The following is a 21,363-nucleotide window of genomic DNA, read 5'->3' as shown; positions in this document are numbered from 1 at the left end:
GATCGTGGTGTCGCCAATGGTACACGGTATTGGGAAGCTTCCCGGATCCTTGAGTTTTGGGGGTGAACTCCTTTGAAGTATTGCGCTACTCACCTTAGTGAAGGCGATAGTCTCAAGCTTCCGGATCGACTTCTTCTTTGTGAGGATGTCTTTCATGTATTTTGCATAGGCCGGCACGTGATTGATTAATTCCGTGAAAGGAATTGAGACTTCCAAATTCTTCACAATTTCCATAAATTTTCCAAGTTGGTCATCAAATTTGGGCTTCGCTTGACGACTCGGAAAAGGAAGTATAATCACAATGGGATCCTTCTCCTTGACCTTGTCTTCATTTTTCTTTGAAATTTCTTCTTTTGATGGTTCTCCATCCTTGGAATTTTGAACATTTTCATCTTTGTCACTAGCTTCCACAACTTCATCCTCAACTTGCTTCTTCGGTGCTTCATACCTTGTACCACTCCTCAAGTGAATGGCACTAACCGTTTCATGTCTTGTGGGATTACTTTGAGGTGGTAATTGCCCCTTTTGTCTTTGTGAGCTTGAAGATGCTAGTTGAGTCAATTGGGTTTCCAACATTTTGGTGTGAGCTAGGATGTTGTTGATGGTGATTTCCTTTGCTTGACTATCCTTTTGCATTTGAGTGAAAAACTCTTGTTGATTCTTTTGCATTTGGAGGACCGCTTTTTGAACATCAAAACCTTGGTCATTTTGTTGATTGTATGGAGTTTTATTTTGGTAACCTTGGTTTTGGTTGTAAAAGGGTCTTTGATTTTGGTTTCTCATGGGAGGTGGGGTGTATGTTGGTTGAGGGTTTTGAACATTTTGGCTTTTGTATGAGAGATTTGGATGGAATTTGGTGTTTTCATTGTAATAGTTTGAATAAGGGGTACCACTCTTGTATGCTTGGAAAGCATTCACTTGTTCATTTGTTCCCCTACATTCACCTTGGTCATGTCCCAATGTTCCACAATTCTCACATATTCCACTTGAGATTGATGAAGATGCCGTCATGGCATTAACATGATGCTTTGGTGATTTTGAGGCTTCTTCAAGTCTAGCCATAGCTTTTTAAAACTTCAAATTGATGGTATCAATGTGAGCACTAAGTTGAGCACCCAATTGAGTAATGGAGTCCACTTCATGCTTTCCGCCTCTAGTAGCCTTGCGAGGTCTACTATATTGTGAGTTATGGACCGCCATTTCCTCAATTTTGTTCCAAGTTTGATTGTCATCAACTATGGTGAACATTCCATTTGATCTCATGTTGAGAATGTTCCTTGAATCTTTATAAAGACCGTTCCAAAATTGTTGTACCAAGAACCACTCGCTAAGTCCATGGTGAGGACATGAGCGACAAATTCCCTTAAACCGCTCCCAAGCTTCATACAAAGATTCTTCATCCCTTTGCTTAAAGCCCGTGATTTGAGCTCTTAGCATGTTAGTATTTTCCGGTGGATAGAACTTTTTGTAGAAAGTTAGAGCCAACTTCTTCCAAGAATCAATTCCGAGAGTAGCTTTATCAAGGCCTTTCAACCATTGTTTTGCGGTGCCAATTAGAGAAAAAAGAAATAAGACCCATCGAATTTGGTCTTGAGTTACACCGGTTTGAGAAATCGCATCACAATAGTCACAAAAAGTCTCCATATGATAATGAGGGTCTTCACTAGGCATCCCCCCAAATTGGCTTCTTTCGACTAATTGGATAAATGCGGATTTGGCAATAAAATTTCCGGTTATATGTTGTGGTGTGGGAGGACCATTGGGTAGGTTCTCCTCGGTGGGTACGGAATGTGATGAAAACTTAGGCATTGTGGGTTGATTTTGTGTTGGATTTTGTGTTGGGTTCTCCTCACCTTCTCTTACAAAAGGGTTGATGAACTCAATAGTATTTGGTTGAATATCTACAACCTCACCAATACCTCTCAAAGTTCTCCTAGCAAGGCTCCTATTGGTTGTCAAAGTCCTTTCAATTTCGCGATCAAAGGGTAACAAGTCACCTTGTGACCTTCTAGACATGCAAAATATCAAACAAGTCAAAAACAATTAGAACAAACCTTGAGGAGTTTTACTTCCCCAAGGCAAAGAAAGACACAACTAATAACAATGTAAGAAAATCTAAATCAAGTTAACACCGTCTCCGGCAACGGCGCCATTTTTGAGCGGGTTTACTATTTTTCGGTTACTTGTCGTTAGGAGCACCTAGACCAAAACACAATTTATAACTTCACAAACAACTCTACAATTAGTAAAGAGGCAAGTAAAGGTCAGATCCCAAGGGACGGGAATTGAGATGAGATTTCTATTGCAACTAGTGGTGTCTTAAGGGTGTCACAATTGGGGTTTGATGTAGAAGATCACTAAACTAAATAGCAATGAAAGTAAACAACCAAGATGAATTAAAAGGGATGTAAACAATTGATAAAAGGCACTAGGGTGTCATGGGGTCATAGGGGATTCATGGGAATTGATCATACAAACATATTCTCAAGTTATAAGCAAGCAATTATTATTGTGATGGATCGAGTTGGTTTATGTCTTACAATCCTAGGAAAGTTTGGGTCCCGGAGCCGAATCGATTAGATTGTACATTACCTACAAGTCGACTTAATCTTCCCTACTCAACAATATGCATGGTCTAATGAGACTCGAGTTGGTTTATGTCTTACAAGTCTCATTGAAAAGATAGGTGTTGGGTAAAAAATGCAAGGATTAATAGGCTCACATTTCATCAAACATAACATGTGCATAAGTTGAGATCACAACAAGCAAGCAAATAAACTATAAAAACATATTAATTTAAGCATGAATCATCCCCCATGTTGGTTTCCCCTAATTACCCATTAACCCTAGCTAAGGTAACTACTCACTCATTATCATGTTGAACATGCTAGCAAGGTTGTCAATCATACCAACAAAGTGAAAATGATGAATAAATGAAAGTGATTAACAATAATTAAAGAGGGATTAAGAGAATTATACCTACTAATGATTCCAATAATAAAGCAAAGAATAAAAGAAGTACTTGAATGCTTGATTGAGAGGTTGTCAATCTCCCAATAATAACCCAAACAATCTTCAATTACCCAAAATAAAGGATGAACAAGAGAGAGATCAAGGAAATAAAACTTGTATTAAAGCTTGATTAAATGTTGATTACAAGATTAAAGAGAGATTTGATTGATATTAACTACTCTAAATATTGCTAAGAAGAACATGCTCTTCTATTAGACTAATAGGGTATTTATAGTGGGGATTAGGTGCATGAATTAGGGTTAACTAAGGGCTTAAATGACGATTAAGTCCCTTGTTGAGGAAACGCTGGTCTCTTTTAGAAGACTCCGGTCTCTAGGGAGACTCCGGTCTCTAGAAAAAGATGTGCATCCTTCCTTGAAGCTTGAAGAAGACGAAATGGGTCTGTCTGGGAATCCGAGCGTCTTTAGCACGGGACGGGCGGATTTGGCGGTCTCTGCCCGGGCGTCCAGGTGGTGAAGACGGGCGTCTTCTGGAGCTTTTGCCCGGGCGTCTTGGGGGTGAAGACGCACGGATTGTGAGGTGAAGACGGGCGTTTTCTAGGCAATCCGCACGGATTGTCAGACAGTCTTGTTCCTTCTTCTTTTCTTCCTTTTTCTTCATAAAATACTTGGGGATTTCCTCGGGGATGCAAGGATCTTTTCTCATCATTGCCCATCTACTATAGTATGTACAAAGGCCTTCTAATCTTGTCTCTCCTTGATGCTTGGTCATTGAATTCAATCAATTTAGCCTCATTTTGCCATGACAATGCAAGGTTTGCACTCCCTTCCTACTAAGGACACAAAATCTCAAATAATATGCAAAACAAAGAACTAAAGACAATAAATGACCCAAATATGCACTAAAAAGCATGGAAACAAGGCTAATTCGGGGACTAAATATGCTCTAATTATGGTCACATCACTACTTCTAGTAATATGTAAATAATATTAGAGATTTATGTGAGAGTTTAGGATTTTGTTCAGTCAACAAAACTAGAGAGATAAATTTTTCTCAAGTTGTAAAACTAATTAGAATGAATTAGAGAGAGGAGAAAATACACTACTTGAGTGTATAAAGGAGGAGGCCACCGATTTTTGGGTGGGTAGAGTGCCCAATGCATTTTCATTTTTCTCTTCTCAAGAGTATAGGTATGTAAACCGATTATTAGTAGGTAATCATTATGTTACCCACTAATTAAAATGATTAAAGCTCAACTAACCCTCTCCTCTGTCATTTACACGGTTAAAATGTGTAAAATGGACCCATTTTAACTTTGTCAATTTGTTAATTTGTATTGTGTGACAAATGGGACATGTTACTAGACATGTCATTTAAATAATGCATTTTTAACAAATTAAAAATCATTATATAAAAGAAATAAATCACATACAAAAATAACTTAGTAATTCATAATTACAATTACTTAAAATGGGTCGTATAATTATAAATCACAACTACTTGTATTTATAATAACCAATTCATTCTTTATATTAATTGTTTCATAAACAATAATAACCTAAGTAATAAAACAATTTAATTACATAGTACGAATCTTATTTAATCGAATTACAATAAGATACGTATTATAACTCACAAAACCATTCGTTCATTTTTAAGGAATTAATTAACTTGTATCGTCATACAATTAATTAATTAGTCAATTAAGAATGTTTCCCTAGAGGTATGACCTTAAGGGATCAACAGATCATCACCGTCACACAACGGTAATGTCAAACTCTAGTCAGCCAATCATTACCGATTAATGTGGGTCAGTTGACAATAAAATGTTACTTTCCCTTTAATATTCTTAATATGAGATTTAAACATGTGATCGCATTATTTCGAGGACACATACTCCAACATGAAAATCGTCATTACGACGGCCTAGAAAGGCATGTTGAAATGGTTATAAAAACCGGGTTTGAAAATCGTCATTACGACGGCCTAGAAAGGCGTGTTGAAATGGTTATATAAACCGGGTTTGAAAATCGTTATTACGACGGCCTAGAAAGGAGTGTTGAAATGGAACGGTCGACGAACGACCGAGGTTTGAAATGGCCATTATAACGGCGCAAAAAGGTGTTTTTGAAAGTTTAAAATTGACACGGAAGGACTTATGATCATATAGCACATAAGCACTCACAGTTTCATTATATTATGCATAATGCTGACACGGGTTTTGGCTTAAAAGGGTGGGTTACACACCAAGCAATCAAACCCCGATTTTCTAGAGGGATACTGATCCAAACAAAATGTGTAAGGAGGGTGTCCTAGCCTCGTGCTCGAAGGTGATGAAAGCTCTTTGACGAAACAGAAATGTGTATCGTCAATGGTATACTTGACTCAATCGGGATTCGAAACACGGGGATGAGAAAACTCACGCCGACAAGACGAGCCAATTGGTCAAAAAGGGTTAGGTTGTGGGCCCGGACAAGGAACCCGACCATGACCGTAATATAAATTAATGCATTCCAATCAAGACCTCGTTCGAGTCTCACTATCTAGGGATCACAAAGACACAAGTGTCCTAGTTATCCCTAGCGGCGTCGCCAATCTGTGGACATGGGCCCACCTGCGCGCCCGGTTCGGTCTGCGGACGTACAGCAGTCTTTTGAAAGCCACGCTCGGCGGCGAAAAAATGCTTTCGACCGGATCGTTTTAGATCGGTCGGTTTCGTCTCGGCAAGGGTCTCGAAACGATTAGAGATGTTTGGAGTTGCCACCAAGCATTTTTGGGATGCTTGGAACCCGTTCGAATCCACTTTATACCTCAGTCAAACGAAGCACAAAGCATGATTTGACATAGGTACTAAAAATAAGAAATCGTCCCTCTTTAGCATCCTATCTGTAGAATGACTCTCGTACGCCCTGGATAAGGTCGTCCACTATCCAAAGTTTCTGAGTAAGAGGTGAAGGTACGTATTGGGAAGCCCTTTAATCAGACACCCAATCCCGCCCGCGGTAGCGGCCTCTACTAATCAATCTTGGTTGGTTGAATGCAAAAGTTGATAAAACAGTTTAAATGCATGAATGCGCATCCAATAGTTTAAACCTAACATGTGAGAGCTTTCTACGTCGGTTGATTTAATCCAAGTATCAAGTATAAGATGTCGAGTTGGATTTAATGTTGATTTGCATGCAAGACGGAAATTAAACATCCATTTACCAAATTAGGTTTATGGTGCATAACGTGATCCATTTGCCCTAGTAAGGCGTTTTGCAAACACGGTGTTTGAATGAGCAAATTAGTCATCTGATCCATCCTGTATTCGGGCTAACCAAAGTCGGGATCGTCCTAGACTAGCGCTGGAAAGGGAACAGGCCCTGCATCAGGCAGCCAGAAGAGGCGCGAGCCCATTGGCGATGCAAGGAGGTCTCCCCTGGTTTGAAAACGGAAAAAGGAATGACTTGTTTAGGCGCGGGTCAGTCAACGATGGAAGACGTGTTCTGACCATTGAAAAACGTTTATAAAACGTGTTGAAAAATGGGTATTTGGACTCGTTTTGGTTTGAAAGGGCCGTTTAGACCGTTTTTGTGTTGATTTGAAGAACGAGACTTGAATAATCGTCATTGTTTTGACGATATTCAATGTCGGGTTCGGTTTTGCAAGCTTGACATGAATAGTTTTGAAAATAATTAGGAACTAATTGTATTAAGTTCATTTGAATATAATTAGTCGACATTCATCATCGTACTCGGGTTAAAATCCGACATGGTATATGGAACCAAGGATGACTTTGTGTTGATGACTAATACATTTGTTTTGCAAATGTAAAGGAATGATGAAAGGCTTTTTTTTTTTAGGAGAAAACCCGAAGGTCTTACTTCCTTAAACGAGAATCAAAACAAACAGCATTGTTCCCAACCGGTGGTAAAGTATCCTACCACACAGATCTACCAACTACTCTAGGTAAAAGATGAGCTAAAGAGTGTGCCACACTATTTTTTACACGACTCGTATGCGACCAAACAACAAATTAAAAAGAATTGCCCAAAAGTAAAATATCTTGTAACACAAGCGAGAACATGATCTGTCCCATATCCTTCTTGTTAAGCCTCTCGATAACCGACAAGCAGTCACTCTCCATCAAAATCTTGGAATGTCCTCGTCTTGCACCTTCACTAATTCCTTCCATGATAGCCACCGCTTCCGCCATCTGTGAGTCACATTGTTGCTCTTGCACCAGAGAAACGCCCCACAAAACCGCTCCCCTCTCATCCCGACACACCACACCTACACTCATTCCTCGCCCTTCGTAGTCCCCGCGTCCACATTGACTTTGACATACTCCGGTTGGGGTGCAACCCACGCCCTCCTACCTTCGTCTCCCTCACTGCCCGACCTCCCACCTCCATGTCTATCCCGAGTAAAGCCTCCCAATTCCATTTCGTCCATAACATCCTTCACCCTACGTATGACACACGCAACATCTACTTCCCTCGTATCGAACACAACCTTATTACGGTGTTCCCAAATGACCCAACACCCAACCATAAATAAGGCATGTTCACGATAACCCAGCTCACGCCATCTAGCCTCCACCCAATCCATAACACCGCCACCCTCCCTACCCTCTTCCCCAAGCCCGATACCTTCCCACACTTTCTCGGCAAAGACACAATCGCGAAAGAGATGAAGACTCGACTCAACATAATTATTACATAAAGAACAAAAAGAAGACTCACCTCGGACTCGAGAAGCGATATTCACTCTTGTTGCTAAGGCCTCGCTGCATAGTTGCCAAAAAAAAGAGCTTCACACGGGGCCATACTGGGACTTTCCATAACCTATTCCATAGCCATTTTTCCCGCTCCCAATTCGATGCCCCTCCTATCTCCAACACCTCTCGACCCCCAGCTAATCTTCGATAAGCTGATCGAACTGTATATATCCCGTCACGCTCCTCCTTCCAGAACCACGAATCAGCCGGTTTGAACGAACTAAGTCGGATATTCTTCACTCGCTCACACTCGAAATGAAGCAAAACCGTGCTCAAGATGTCCTCATTCCACCATCCTCCCTCCACCGCCATAAGGTCAGCTACCACCATATCCTCCCGTCCATGAACCCGAGGTGAAACAATGCGTCCAGTTTGAGTCTCGGCCAGCCACGCATCCTCCTAAACCCGAGTTGACAACCCATCACCAATACGTTTCCTCCACCCGCATTTCAACACATCAAGAGCCTCAAGAATGCCTCTCCAAGTATAGCTTGGGTTATGGCCAAGACTAGCAGACATGACATCACCTGATGGGTAGTATTTAGCATGCATCGTTTAAGCCCAAAGACCATCGGGTTCCGTCATCAATCACCAGACCTGCTTTCCTATATGCGCCATATTAAACAAATAGAAATCGCGAAATCCCATGCCCCCTAGACTCTTCGATCGACATAGCTTATGCCATAATACCCAGCTAATCCCCTTTTTCCCCTCACCATGCCCCCACCAAAACCTCGATATCAAGGATCTGAGTTCCTCACAAAAGTTGACGGGAATTTTAAAGATGCTCATTATATAGGTAGGGAGTTAATTGGCCACAAGCTTTATGAGAACCTCCCTACCCGCCCTAGACAAGATTTTCCCTCGCCAACCGTTCAATCGCTTACTTAACTTATCCCTCAGAATATCCGTGAGGACTTTTTTGGATTGGCCCATAACAGTCGGAAGCCCCAAGTATCGTGCCTGCTCATCAACTTCGACCACCCCCAACCTCGTAGCCAAATTATTCCTCTTCTGGATTGGCACTCCCTTGCTAAAAGAGACAGTAGTCTTGTCGAGGCTAACGAGCTGCCCCGAGGCTTGTTCATACCGGTGTAAAATGCCCTTTACCGCCTCAGCTTCCTCCGTTCTTGCCCTCGTAAAAAAGATACTATCATCGGCAAATAAGAGATGTGATATAGGGGGGCATTAGCAGCTACTCGGACACCATGTAAACTTCCCACCTCCACAGCCCGTCTCATTAAGCTTGATAAAACCTCAGCACAGAGAATGAAAAGGTAAGGTAAAAGGGGGTCACCTTGTCGCAGTCCCCGAGATGGTCTAAATTCCTCCGACGGCATTCCGTTGATGAGTACGGAGAAGGAAACCGATGTGATACAAGCCATGACCCGCGAGATCCAATTTCTATCAAAGTGTAAAACATTGATAAAAGGCTTTAAATACCCTTCAAAGTATAAATAAATGAAATAGAAGGCTTTAAAATACCTTTTAAAATGTAATTAACCAAATATTATCACCGAAACACGGATTAAACCGTCATGGTATGAAGAACCAAGGGTGAAAAATGTTTTATGGTTTAAAACTTGTAAAAATGGTTTGAAAATATTTGAAATGGTAAAACCCGTTCACAAATATGAAAATGAAAATAAGGGAGATGAAGAGACCAAACACGGTTTGGACTTAAGGCTGGGCAGGGTCCTTTAGGCGCGAGCCTATATGCTACATAAGTAGCCTCTGCCTCAACCAAAAATCCGGTTTTGGCTCATTCTTCCCATGTTTTGGACCATGTTATGCATGATTTAGCATGTTATAGTCATGAAACAAATGAAAACATGATAAAAGAAGATTTTTACACCCTCATACTTACATGCTAGGCTTATGGCGAGAAATCGACGTAAGTGTATCAACTCGTTTGGTCGTAAAACTCGGTTTAAAACCGTTTTAGAAAGTAAAAAGAGTGTTTTGTTAAGTTTAGTGATGGTGTAGTGGTCGAGATGGTCGGTCAAGTAGTTTAATGCACGATGATGGTACCAAATAATGTGTAAGGCTTGTGTTTATGATCGGTAGGTCGTAAACACGTGTCGGATTGTGACTTAGGAAGTCGAGTCGAGAAGTTTAAGGGAAAAAAGAGGGGGCGGACACTCGCGTAACCCTCAAATGGTCGCATTTGAGGGGTATTTATAGGAAAATGAGTGGTTGTGTGAGTTTTGAGCGACGTGGCCACCTGGGCTGCTCAAAGAGGCGCGAGCCATGTAGCACGTCTTCGAGGTGTCTTGTCACTTTCACACAAGTGCAATCATGATTTGTTCTATCCTAGGATTTGGATGAACATGTTTGGTACTTGTCTATGTAAGATTCCGGGAAATCTTAACATAGAACCATTTGAATGGTTTTGTTTTTTGTGTTGACTCGGTTTGACTCGTTATTGGAGTCGGAATTTGAATTTTGAGTCGGTTTTTGGGTCCGGTGTCGGTTTTGACTCTAGTTAGTGTCATTGCGACCCCGTCATCATGCATTATGCACTCTAGGTACTTTTGAAAAGTTTTGAAATGTTTTATTTCCGAAATCATTTTAAGTTTTCCGACGTAAAGTTGTACACAAACCGTCGATCAAACGCTGCGATTCCTAAGCATGTTGTAGTCCGATAATCATCGGGTATTTGTTGGAGTCTCAGCAGATACTGGGTATCTACAAAGTCATGTACGACGACGCTCATGTGTCCATATAATAATTGTCATTCGGCTGTTGAAGAGAAAGAGACTGCATAGCGGCTGCAATATCGGTTGGAACAAAAACTCCTTGCGATGTCCCAACAGGATTAGGCTGAGCGAGGAAGGCTTGTTGACGACGGGTTCCGAGGATGCCTTGCGAATGAGAGCTATTGGGAGGAGTCCAACCAGTAGTGGGGTAGGTACATGGAGGCGTGGGCCACCCCTGTTGTGGCTGCGACTGCCAAGGGGAGATAGGAACCCATGTCCAGGTGGGGGCAGTTGGTGACGAGCCTTGTTGCTGTTGCCCGTCGCGGCCATTGTGCTTGTTGTAATTATTACTGAAATTGCCACCGATGTGATGTTTACCGCGGTAGTTGCCACGGTTGTTTTACTCACCCTTGTCTTTATAATTGTTCGAGTGAGACGAATTGCCACCCTTAGGGGTGGAGGATCCAGACCGAGTGTTGGTCTCAACCGAGGCCTCAGATTGCGATGCAAGAAGAACAGAGTGAGATGGAGCAGAGGCAGCCTTGGTACGACGTCTTTCTTCAAGCGTCAGCATCGACCTGGCTTTGTAGAAGGGTGGGAGGGGATCGCTTTGTTGAATGATTGTGGCGATTCCATCGTACCCGTCAGAGACGTGGGTAACGAGTTGAAGGACGAGCCGAGTTTCGGAGACAGGGGCCCCGACGTTAGACAATTACTCAGCTACCATTTTTAATGCTTGACAATACGACGACACATTTGGGTAGTTATTCAAGTGAATATTGGTAAATTGTTGCTCCAACATGATAGCCCGAGAATTCTTGTTGTCATTGAAAATATCGCGTAGACGATCCCAAGAGCTTTGAGCTGTGGCACCGTGTTCTAGGATGGTGTGGAGAAGGTCAAGAGAGATAGTGTTATAGATCCATTGTTTTACAATGGCATCAAGTCAGTTCCATTGGGTATCCTTGTTAATGACAGCATCCTTGGGAGGTGCAATATGATCGCTAACATCGAAAGCTCGGGCGGTATTGAGAAAAACCTCTGCCCATGAGGCGTAATGGACAGTTTCATTTTGAGTGTGATCTGAACGAAATTCTCAATGTTGGAAACGGAATAAGAAGGATAATACGGAGCGGATTTGGTTGTGTCGTTTGTCATTGTGGAGGAAGAAGAAAGAAAGAAGATGAAGGCAAAAGAGATGTTTTAGAGGATCGTGATGGTGTATGATACAATAAAAGATTTCAATCCCTTGATTATTATTGTGTTAAACATATTCCTAAGTTAGTTGCTAATCAAACGAGATCCTAAGCTAATAATTAGGAAGTCAATGATAACTATCCTATGATTAAGGAATCAATTACACAATTATAGGAAACAGTATTATACAAGAGATACAATGAATATGGTCATATTCTAATAGAAATGTATGATTGAGATAATGTTAATGGATCCCGAACTTATAAGCTGCACCATTGCTGATTAAAGGGCAATACCCCGCTCTATTATGCGATCAAGAAGAGTTACAATCGTCTTGTTGAGAACATCTTGATGTCTTGCCTCCGTTCCACTTTTATTGTCGGCTCCGCAGATTTCTTGTCGCTTCTTAGTACTGCTATCAATTCCCCAGGTCACTACTACTCTACATTTCTCTACTCTTGATTACTATCCATCTAGAATTATTTAGCCTTTTGATTGGTATTAGAGTACAAAAATAATTGTTGATTTTAACCACCATCTTAAGATTTTGGTTGAGATGATTGATAGATAAACCATTTCAACCATCATCTTAAGATGGTGGTTGAAACCCAACTACTATATTTATATCCTAATATTTAGAAATTTGCTGACGAGCTTAGGAATGAAAATCTACCGTAGCCTTTTGTTTTATTATATTGGTTTATATATTCCATCTCTTTTATGATGATATTCCATATATCTAATGGAAATATCATAATATTACATCATAATCATTTACAATTTTTTTTTATTTATGGTTAAAGTTTCAAATTAACCATAAAACTCAAATGTGAAAATTTATTGTAAGATACGGAGTATCAATGATTTTTGGTAGCAAGAATCGATCATATTTAGAAAAAAAATCATGTTTGCTAAACAAAACAAATTAGTTGCAATGTAATTTAGGTGGTGCTCATTCATGACGGGTGTTACTCTTTTATGGATATAAATGACCATTATGCCGCTTTTATTTTAATGATTTCATTCATTCTTACCAATTCAATTACTTCTCTCAATATTGTCCCTCTAACTACCACCATCCGTTAGCCACCATCCACCATCCTCACAGGACGCCTCCCCTGCGCGTATAATGCAGGTAACATTTGCCACAAAACCACCTCCTGCACCCAATTTGAAGAATTAGTATGACTGACACAGGAAATTCTTTATTATATATCCTCCATACACATTCTATTTTACTAGTCCAAACGAATTGATAATACACAAATTCTCATTGAAGACATAGAGTATCAGTCACAAGTTGGAGACGGGTCGGATAATACCACTTTATATTAAAAATGCGGGCCGGATATAAGCAAGTGGGTTGTAGACTAGATTGTGACTAGTGTTTTATATAGGTTTTTCTACTACTTGCCCATTATTTTTTAATGTTCAATCATTACTATTAATCATGAAAAAAAGCATCAATTTCCCTCCCACCTTATACGTAAACCTCCATTGCTCTCTATCGCATCCAACCTCCTCCATCTTCTTTATTTCTTTGTACCATTACAATCTCACTTACGTTCCCAAAAAAAATACCATCATTATGACTGTTATCACTATAAGATTCATTCAAATCTTATAAAACATATTGTAAAATGGTCACATTACTGTCTAAGTTGGTAACATTTTTAAGACAAAGTAATATGTTACCAGTTTTCTTAATGTTATAATGCTTATCTTTCAGTCTTATAATGGTTACATTTCAGACTAAGATGATATCATTTTTATACAAACCATCATTATTGTGTTGTGACCATTTTAATTCATATATTTTCCATTTTTAGAACCTGAACTTATTATTCAACATGGTTACATCCCCTATTTACTAAAAGAATAGGTGATTTCTATCATTTTCCCGCGAAAATGAATATTCTTAAAAAAAAGGAAAGTAAGGATAATTATGTTCTTTCACTAAATAAGGAAATTAATAATTAAATTTTAATTCATCTATTATATTTCCATTAACATTAAACTTTTTATCAAGTTATATTATTTTCACTAAACTCTAAACTATAATATTTTAATTAAAATATTTTAATTAAAATAAAATAAAATAAAATAAATATAAAACAATAAATTACTAAATCTAGATATTGAGTTGACTCATACTTCGTATAAAAACAAAATTGTATATCGTTTTTATTAGTTTCGTGACAAAAAAGATTGAAAATAAAATATATTTAAATATATTTTACTCATAACTCAATTCTCTTAACTAATTTTCAATTTCAGCTTTTGTTTATCAAAGCAAAATACAACGATGAGAAAATGAGAAATGTCAACAATTATAAGGTACCAATATTTTAAGCACTTTTTCTAACGTGTGCCCTAAGGGCACACATTAAGATCCTAAATAAAGAAAGAATCGAAGGAATATAACATGAGAATTGTAAGTATCAACTCATTTTTTCCATATTTAGTAAAATATCCCTTTGTTTTGTTCTTTATTTAGGATCTTAATGTGTGCCCTTAGGGCACACGTTAGAAAAACCCTTATATAGTTTTAAGTGTTGTGCATGTAGTGCACGAGATCTAAACTAGTTTTTAAACTAAAATACTAATATTGTGACACATTCTCATGTCACCATGTTATTCATAAATGTTATCACTATAAGATTCATTCAAATCCTACAAAACATTGTAGAATGGTCACATTACTAACTAAGTCGGTAAAATTTTTAAGACAAAGTAATATGTCACCAATTTTATTAGAGCATCCCCAACGATGCGGATGACTTTCAGGGAAAAACTGAGGATGTGAAAAGTGCGGCTTCCAACCATGAGGATGTGGCCTCTTATTAACGAGGAAGAAAGAGCTTCGCTATTTGTAGAGGAACAAAACGCTTCGCGAACAAGGCCCACTTGCATCAAAATTTTTTTTTTGATAAAATGTAAGATATATATCAAAAAAGAAAAGATCGTAACCATACATGGACATTGGAACCATAAGCCTCGTCGACTTAAAGGTCCAGTCCAGACAAAACGTAAAACCAAGACACATAACAAAACACAAGACTCAGCCTAAACAAATAAATCAACAGGACTCCTACTCTTTTTCTCATTTGGATAACAAAACCAGATTGGGGAAAAACAAAAAGTAATTATCATACCCTCAAACAAAGAGGACCTGTATCCAGCATTCCAGCATCCCTCCATCTTCAACAAATTCATTTCTCACCCAGATCTGCTACTGTCAAGGATTCCTTTTAACCAGCGATCCTTAATCATAGAGTTAAGGCCAATGAATCTCAGCTTTAGCTCTTTAATGATGGTTAGTGCAAGCCTATTCGATCGAATCAGCGTATGTTCAATTCTGCTCAGGTTTCTTTCTCTCCATACATGATAAATACACGCATTAATTACCGCATTCAGAACATTAATCTGGATTTTTGAGCCTCTAAAACTCAATCTCTAGTTCAGAAGATTCGAGCTTGGGATATTGGTTCCAATCCATTTTCTTACATGCGCGATGAGATCTTTACTATATTGATAGCCGAAAAACAAATGCTCCATGTTTCTATGTCACCCCGACATATGCAACAAGTATCCACCTCGCTTATGCCCAATTTGAACAGTTTTATCATTATTATTCATATTACCATGTTGGTAGATCCACGCTATAAGCCCGTGTTTAGGGATAGTCCAATTGGTCCCTATCAGAGTATGCCATTTGATTTTCTCCCCTTTATCTCTGAGATGTTCGTAACCCTTTTTTTATTGTATAGCCCTGATTGTTGTTCCACATTTTCTGCTGATATGAGTTATGTAATAAGGTCTTGATTTGAAAAATTTTTCTCCAGTACCAACTAGAGTTATTAATAGGAGAGTAACCCTGCCAATCTGCCCCTTTTATGTATGTATAATTTACCCATTAGACCAAAAGGATATCATACATTGATGCAATCCACCACACCAATTTCTCAATAGCCGCCTTATTCCATATAAGTTCATTCTTCAACCCTAGACACCCCCCCCCCCCCTCATTCTTGGGTTTACAAGCTTTGTCCCAAGAAACTAGAGGACATTTCATATAGTCAGGCCCTTCATCCCACAAAAAATTCCTACATATGTCTTCAATTCGAACGATGACACCAGTAGGCAAGATGAACATTTGAGCCCAGTAATTATGGAGAGTCTTGAGAACCGCTCTAACCAACACTAACCTTCCAGCATAAGATAGTTTCCTTGCACCCAGGCTTCTTATTCTGCTGACCACTTTGTCTATTAAAGGCCTACAATCATTAGTAGTCAATCTAGTGGTCTAAATAAGTACCCCTAAGTATCTGAAAGGCAGCCTACCTTCAACCATACCAGACACTTGAAGAATATCTTGTCTGAGAACATTATTGACCCCGTTAAAATATGCATTAGATTTAACTTTGCTCATGTTGAGACCTGAAGTATTGGAAAACATGGAGAAAGTTCTCATAATGGTCATCATTGAATGAGCATCTCCCTTACAGAACAGAAGAAGATCATCTGCAAACATTAGGCGTGTCAATCTTATAGATTTGTAGAGAGGATGGAACCTGAAATCCTTATTATCAGTAGTATAGGCAAGTAATCTTGTAAGATACTCCATACAAATTGTGAGTAATAAAGGGGACAAGAAGTCCCCTTACCTTAATGCCCCCTCTCCTTTGAAAAAACCAAACATATTCTCATTTAAGTTTAAAGAATAGCTAGGAGTTGTAACACACTCTATTATTCACTTTCTGAATTGGGCAGGGAATTTGAGGGCTAGAAGCATTTGATTTAAAAAATCCCATTCTATCGTGTCATAGGCTTTTTGAAGATCCATTTTGAAAAGACACCTTGGTGAAACAGCTCCCTTCTCATAAAGTCTAATGATGTCTTGGCAAATCAAGATATTTTTCATTATGCTCCTTCCTTGTATAAACCCCCCTTGATTCTGTGAAATCAGATCAGGTAATACTATGGCAAACCTGTTGCATAAGATTTTAGAAATGCATTTATAGACAACATTGCAGCAGGCAATTGGTCTGTATTGCAAAACAGAAGAGGGTCTTTCCACTTTTTGTATCAGAGTCATCAATGTATTGTTAACCTGCTTAAGCAATTGAACAGAGTCAAAAAAAAAATCAAGGATTGCATTGCTTATGTCCTCCCCTATAGTCTCCCAAGTATCCTTGAAAATTTTGCTAGAATAACCATCAGGCCCAGGAGCTTTATCATTGGGTATATTGAACATAACTTGTTTTATCTCTTCATGTGTAATTGGCCTCAGAAGTTGCTGCTTGTGCATCTCAGTGCAGGTTCTCCCTCTTTGAACAATAAAACCTTTGACCTTAGCAGTACTAGCTTTAGACCCTAGCAAGATATGATAATAATCCAGCAAAGCTTTTTGAATCCCTTCATCCTCAGTGTATAGCTTATTCTTGTGATCAGTAATTTACTGAATATAATTTTTGTTCCTCCTTGATTTAATCACTACATGGAAATATGAAGAATTAGAATCCCCCTCCTTCGTCCAATGAGCATTGGCTTTTTGTTTTAAGGAAGCTAGACTAGCTGATTGCAGAAAAATAAAATTCTTATGTGCTTCATGCTCTTTTTTTATCAACTCCCTATCCCCTGGCTGCATTACCAATTGCTTTTGAATCTGATACAGAAGAGTTTGTGCCATGTCAGCCTTTTTTCTACATCAGGGAACTGAGACCTGTTAATTTTTTTGAGTGTTGGTTTTAGCATCTTTAGCTTCTTGACCACACCATACATTTTTGTCCCAATAACATTCCTATTCCACTGATTTCTAACACAATCCTGAAAATCGGGAGCACTCCTCCACATATTGAAATATTTGAATGGTCTATTTTTACCTTGGCTCCCTTTAGCCTTACTAACCAGACAAGGAGTATGGTCAAAATAACCCTCTGGAAGAAAATTGGCATAGTACTCTGGTAAGCTAACAGTCCATTCATGATTTAACAAACATTATATCTAGTCTGCTGTATACCCTTGTCTCTAGTGGTTGTTTGTTGTTCCACGTATAAAAAGCACCTGTGGCCTTCATATCACTTAGGTTACAATCATCAATACACTGGTGAAATCGGACAGCTTAAGCATCTGCAACTGTTGGGCCTGGAATTTCGCACTACTGACAGGATAGAATTCTACCCTGGCCTGACGATCAGGGTAGGTCCGTCAGGGTAGTCCGAGTTTGGCACCAGCTGATGAGCCTAGACTCCCACATCATCTTCAGGGTCATCTTCAGAGTGTCAGGACGTCAAGACATCAGGGTGTCAGGGCGTCAGGCTATCAGGGTATCAGGAGACAGCAATTAAGGAGGAATATTCAGCATTAAGTACAAAGATTTTGCAGCCATTCAACTTGCCTATATAAGGAGCATTTGAAGATCATTTGGCAAGACGAGACATACTTCAACATATACAACACACGCTCTACAAGATTACAAGCCACACAACACTTAGAGAAATATTACATACATAGATCTATTATCATACTAATATTCTCCCAATTACATGGTGAAATCCTCTCCTGGCGTGGTGCCCGTGGTTTTTTCCCATTAAAGGGTTTTCCACGTACAAATTCCTTTGTCTTATTATTTAATTTATTTGCATTGTCTTTATTACAATCAAACATGCCTAGGTACGATCACGATAATAGCGAAATAGGATAATACTAGTTAACCCTCATACTACCCTGGTCATATTTCCAGCCTTGCGCAAAATATGGACAAAATAATTGGCGTCCACCGTGGGGCAACTAGTTTATTAAACCTACAAAAATGTTCACAAGATTTTTTCTTGTCACAAGTTTGAGAGCCTTGAGAAAAATTGGTACAATGGTTTTTTATAACCCTTGTTTGGAACGAAGAAATGCTAGATCCGAGGGAAAAATTACTAAAACCAGTCAAAAGTCCTTCCAACGATCATAAGTGTTACAGCCTCCGGTGTTACCTAAGGAGAATTCAAGGGCATATTTGTCACCAAAGAAATTCAAAGATAAGTTTTTCCTATACCTAATACATGTTTTGTAAAGTATAAGAAATATATCTTAAAATTTTGGTACATGCTTTTATTCTACAGTGAATTTTCCTAATTATAATAATTTGATGTTTTTAGGAAATGTAACCTTAAACTTCAAAGAATTCGAGCCTGGCTAGGAAACTTAGTCCTGACCAGAATAGGCTTCAAAGTCAGTTATGAATAGTATCAGTGCAGGCCTGATCATCATTTCAAGCCTGAATATTCATTTCAACCCTGAACAGTATACCAAAGCCAGATTATTCTTAAGATCTGATCAGGACAAGTCAGCCCTTTCAAGGCAGAGAATGTTAGCCTAATTATTTATAAGATTTGGTCAGGTCAGGTCAGGTCAGTCCTTCTACCGCCATAGCGCAAAAATCATAAAGGTATTCAAGTATTCCTGCAATGGTAAGTTGTTATTCTTTGCATAACGTTTAAAGAAATATGTCATCTTACCACATATTGCAAGGTAGATACGAATCAAATAATTTTTAAGCAACCATGTTACATATGATAGTTTTTGGGCTATCCTGATATGCCAGGGTTAGTCAAGCTTAGCCTGGCCTGACTGACTTTTTGAAAGATGAATCAACCTGACCTGACTCATCGATCCTGATATACTTAGATCTATTATCATATGACTGTTATGAATCCTTGCATGATTAGTCATTAACTTTTCCTTATTATATGTTAAGCATGTCTAGCACGATTTTAGAACCTTTGATCAATAGAATTTTTAATATTAACATGTTATACACGTTACACAACATGAACGTTTGAAGACATAGTCTATCCTGGCCTGCTAGTTAACATGGTTGTGATTTATAATTCATGTGTCATTTATATGTTACTTGTGATATTCTTGTAAGATAATTCCACTACTACAAATCCAGGCAACTACAACGCCCCTTTAACAACGTTTAGGCACGAAAATCACAATAGACGTTGTAGAATGTATGGCGCGATTTTTACGAAACTTAATTACAACGGGTATGGTTATATAACCGTTGTTATACGTTTTAACAACGGGTTAAATTTGAACAACCGTTGTTAATAATTTGGCGCAAAATTGGCGCAAAGTTAGTGAAAAGTAATCACAACGGGTATTTTTAAACCCGTTGTTAATACTTATTTGACAACGGTTGTTTATTTACAACCGTTGTTAAAACTTATTTAACAACGGTTGTTATTGAACAACCGTTGTTAATAATTTCAATACTATAAACCACACAAACACAGATCTGCTACAGCCACAAAACACATACATAACCTAACACAAACACAAACACAGCAGACAAACACAAACACAAACACAGCAAACATACACACTTTCTCTCTTTCTCTCTTTCTCATCGTCGCTTTATCATCTCGCCGTCACTGTTGGTTTCATCGTCTCTTACTTTCTCTAATTATCAGGTAAATCTCGCCGTCACTGTTGGTTTCATCGTCTTTCATCGTCATTGTTTTCTTTTTTTAATTATTTCATTTAATTTACATGTATATATGATGGGTTTTTATCGATCATTATTATGTTATTATTCGCTTAATTAGCTCGTAAAACAAATTAAATAAAATAAAACAAAGAAGAAGCAAGATGATAGAGAGGAATGCATGATAAACTTAATTAATAATTCATTAATATATATATATATATATATATATATATATATATATATATAAATACATAAATTAAAAAAAAGAATTACATTTCTAAAAATGCAATTCTTATATTTTCATAGAGAGTCTTATTCTCTTCTATGATATCCCTCATCTCCTCCTTAGCTATTTGGAGGTTTCGTTCAGCAGTTGCTATATCGTCATATAGCTGCAACAACTGCTGCTCTGTCAAGCCATTTTTTTTGGCGTCCTTGAGTGCGGCTTGAGCATCCACAAGATAGCTCCTAAAACTGTCCTAAACTGTCCTCGATGTGGAGCAACCGGCGGATGAAGCTGTTGTTGTGCTCGGTCATAGTAAGAGTTTTAAGGATGTAATCGTTCATTTTGTTGTTGAACTTTGGAGTTGTTAGTTTGAAAGCTTAATTAGGAGTTGGAGATTGTTTTAGCAGTTAGGGTTTGAAGATAGTGAGATAATGGAATGGTGGTTGAGATAATATATGTATTTATACTAATTAATGTGTCCTTTGAGTTGTTTTTTAATTAATATAATATATGCATGTTTAGGAAGTTGTGCCATAATCATCATATCTCCCTGCTTCAAATCTAATGTAAACCCTTCTCATTCCATATATTGTCCATTCATATGCACGGTACAGGAGGGATGGCAGTAATAATGCATGCATCAGAATTATAACGGGCCCCGTAATTATGCATGCATCTAGTAATATTTAATTTAATTTTTTTTATTTTGTAAAAACAAACAACAACGGTTATGTAGAAACAACCCGTTGTCTTTAGTTATAACAACGGTTCTTTGTAAAGTAACCGTTGTTATAACTTTCCCACCAAAACTGAGTCACACTTTCAACAACGGGTTTTTATTCTTAAAACCGTTGTTAATAGTTTTAACAACGGGTTCCTTAAGAAAACCAACTGTTGTTAAAACCTTTTACAACGGACGCTTTAACAACGTCCGCCTTTTTATATAACAACGGTTTTTAGCCGTTGTTTTAGCCTGTATCTGTAGTAGTGTTCGGTCCTGCCAAGTGTAACCTTATGT

General features: G+C 38.5%; 1 protein-coding gene and 1 non-coding gene across 2 annotated transcripts; one reads left to right on the top strand and one right to left on the bottom strand.

Moving 5' to 3' along the window:
- The first annotated feature begins 1,330 nt into the window (after positions 1-1,330).
- Positions 1,331-1,437, top strand: LOC141593641 (small nucleolar RNA R71). The gene has a single exon (XR_012521715.1). It is a non-coding gene; the product is annotated as a small nucleolar RNA R71 (small nucleolar RNA).
- Positions 1,438-7,254: 5,817 nt separating this feature from the next.
- Positions 7,255-8,065, bottom strand: LOC141590232 (uncharacterized). The gene is made up of 2 exons (XM_074410838.1): positions 7,701-8,065; positions 7,255-7,654 (listed from the first exon to the last, which is right to left on the bottom strand). Exons 1-2 carry the CDS (start codon positions 8,063-8,065, stop codon positions 7,255-7,257), a joined length of 765 nt encoding a protein of 254 aa, XP_074266939.1.
- Between the last annotated feature and the right edge of the window lie 13,298 nt (positions 8,066-21,363).

This window comes from Silene latifolia, chromosome 7 (genome assembly GCF_048544455.1).
Source record: "Silene latifolia isolate original U9 population chromosome 7, ASM4854445v1, whole genome shotgun sequence".
NCBI lineage: Eukaryota > Viridiplantae > Streptophyta > Magnoliopsida > Caryophyllales > Caryophyllaceae > Silene > Silene latifolia.
Note: the sequence above shows the minus strand (reverse complement) of the source record. Positions and strands in the feature narration are given on the sequence as shown.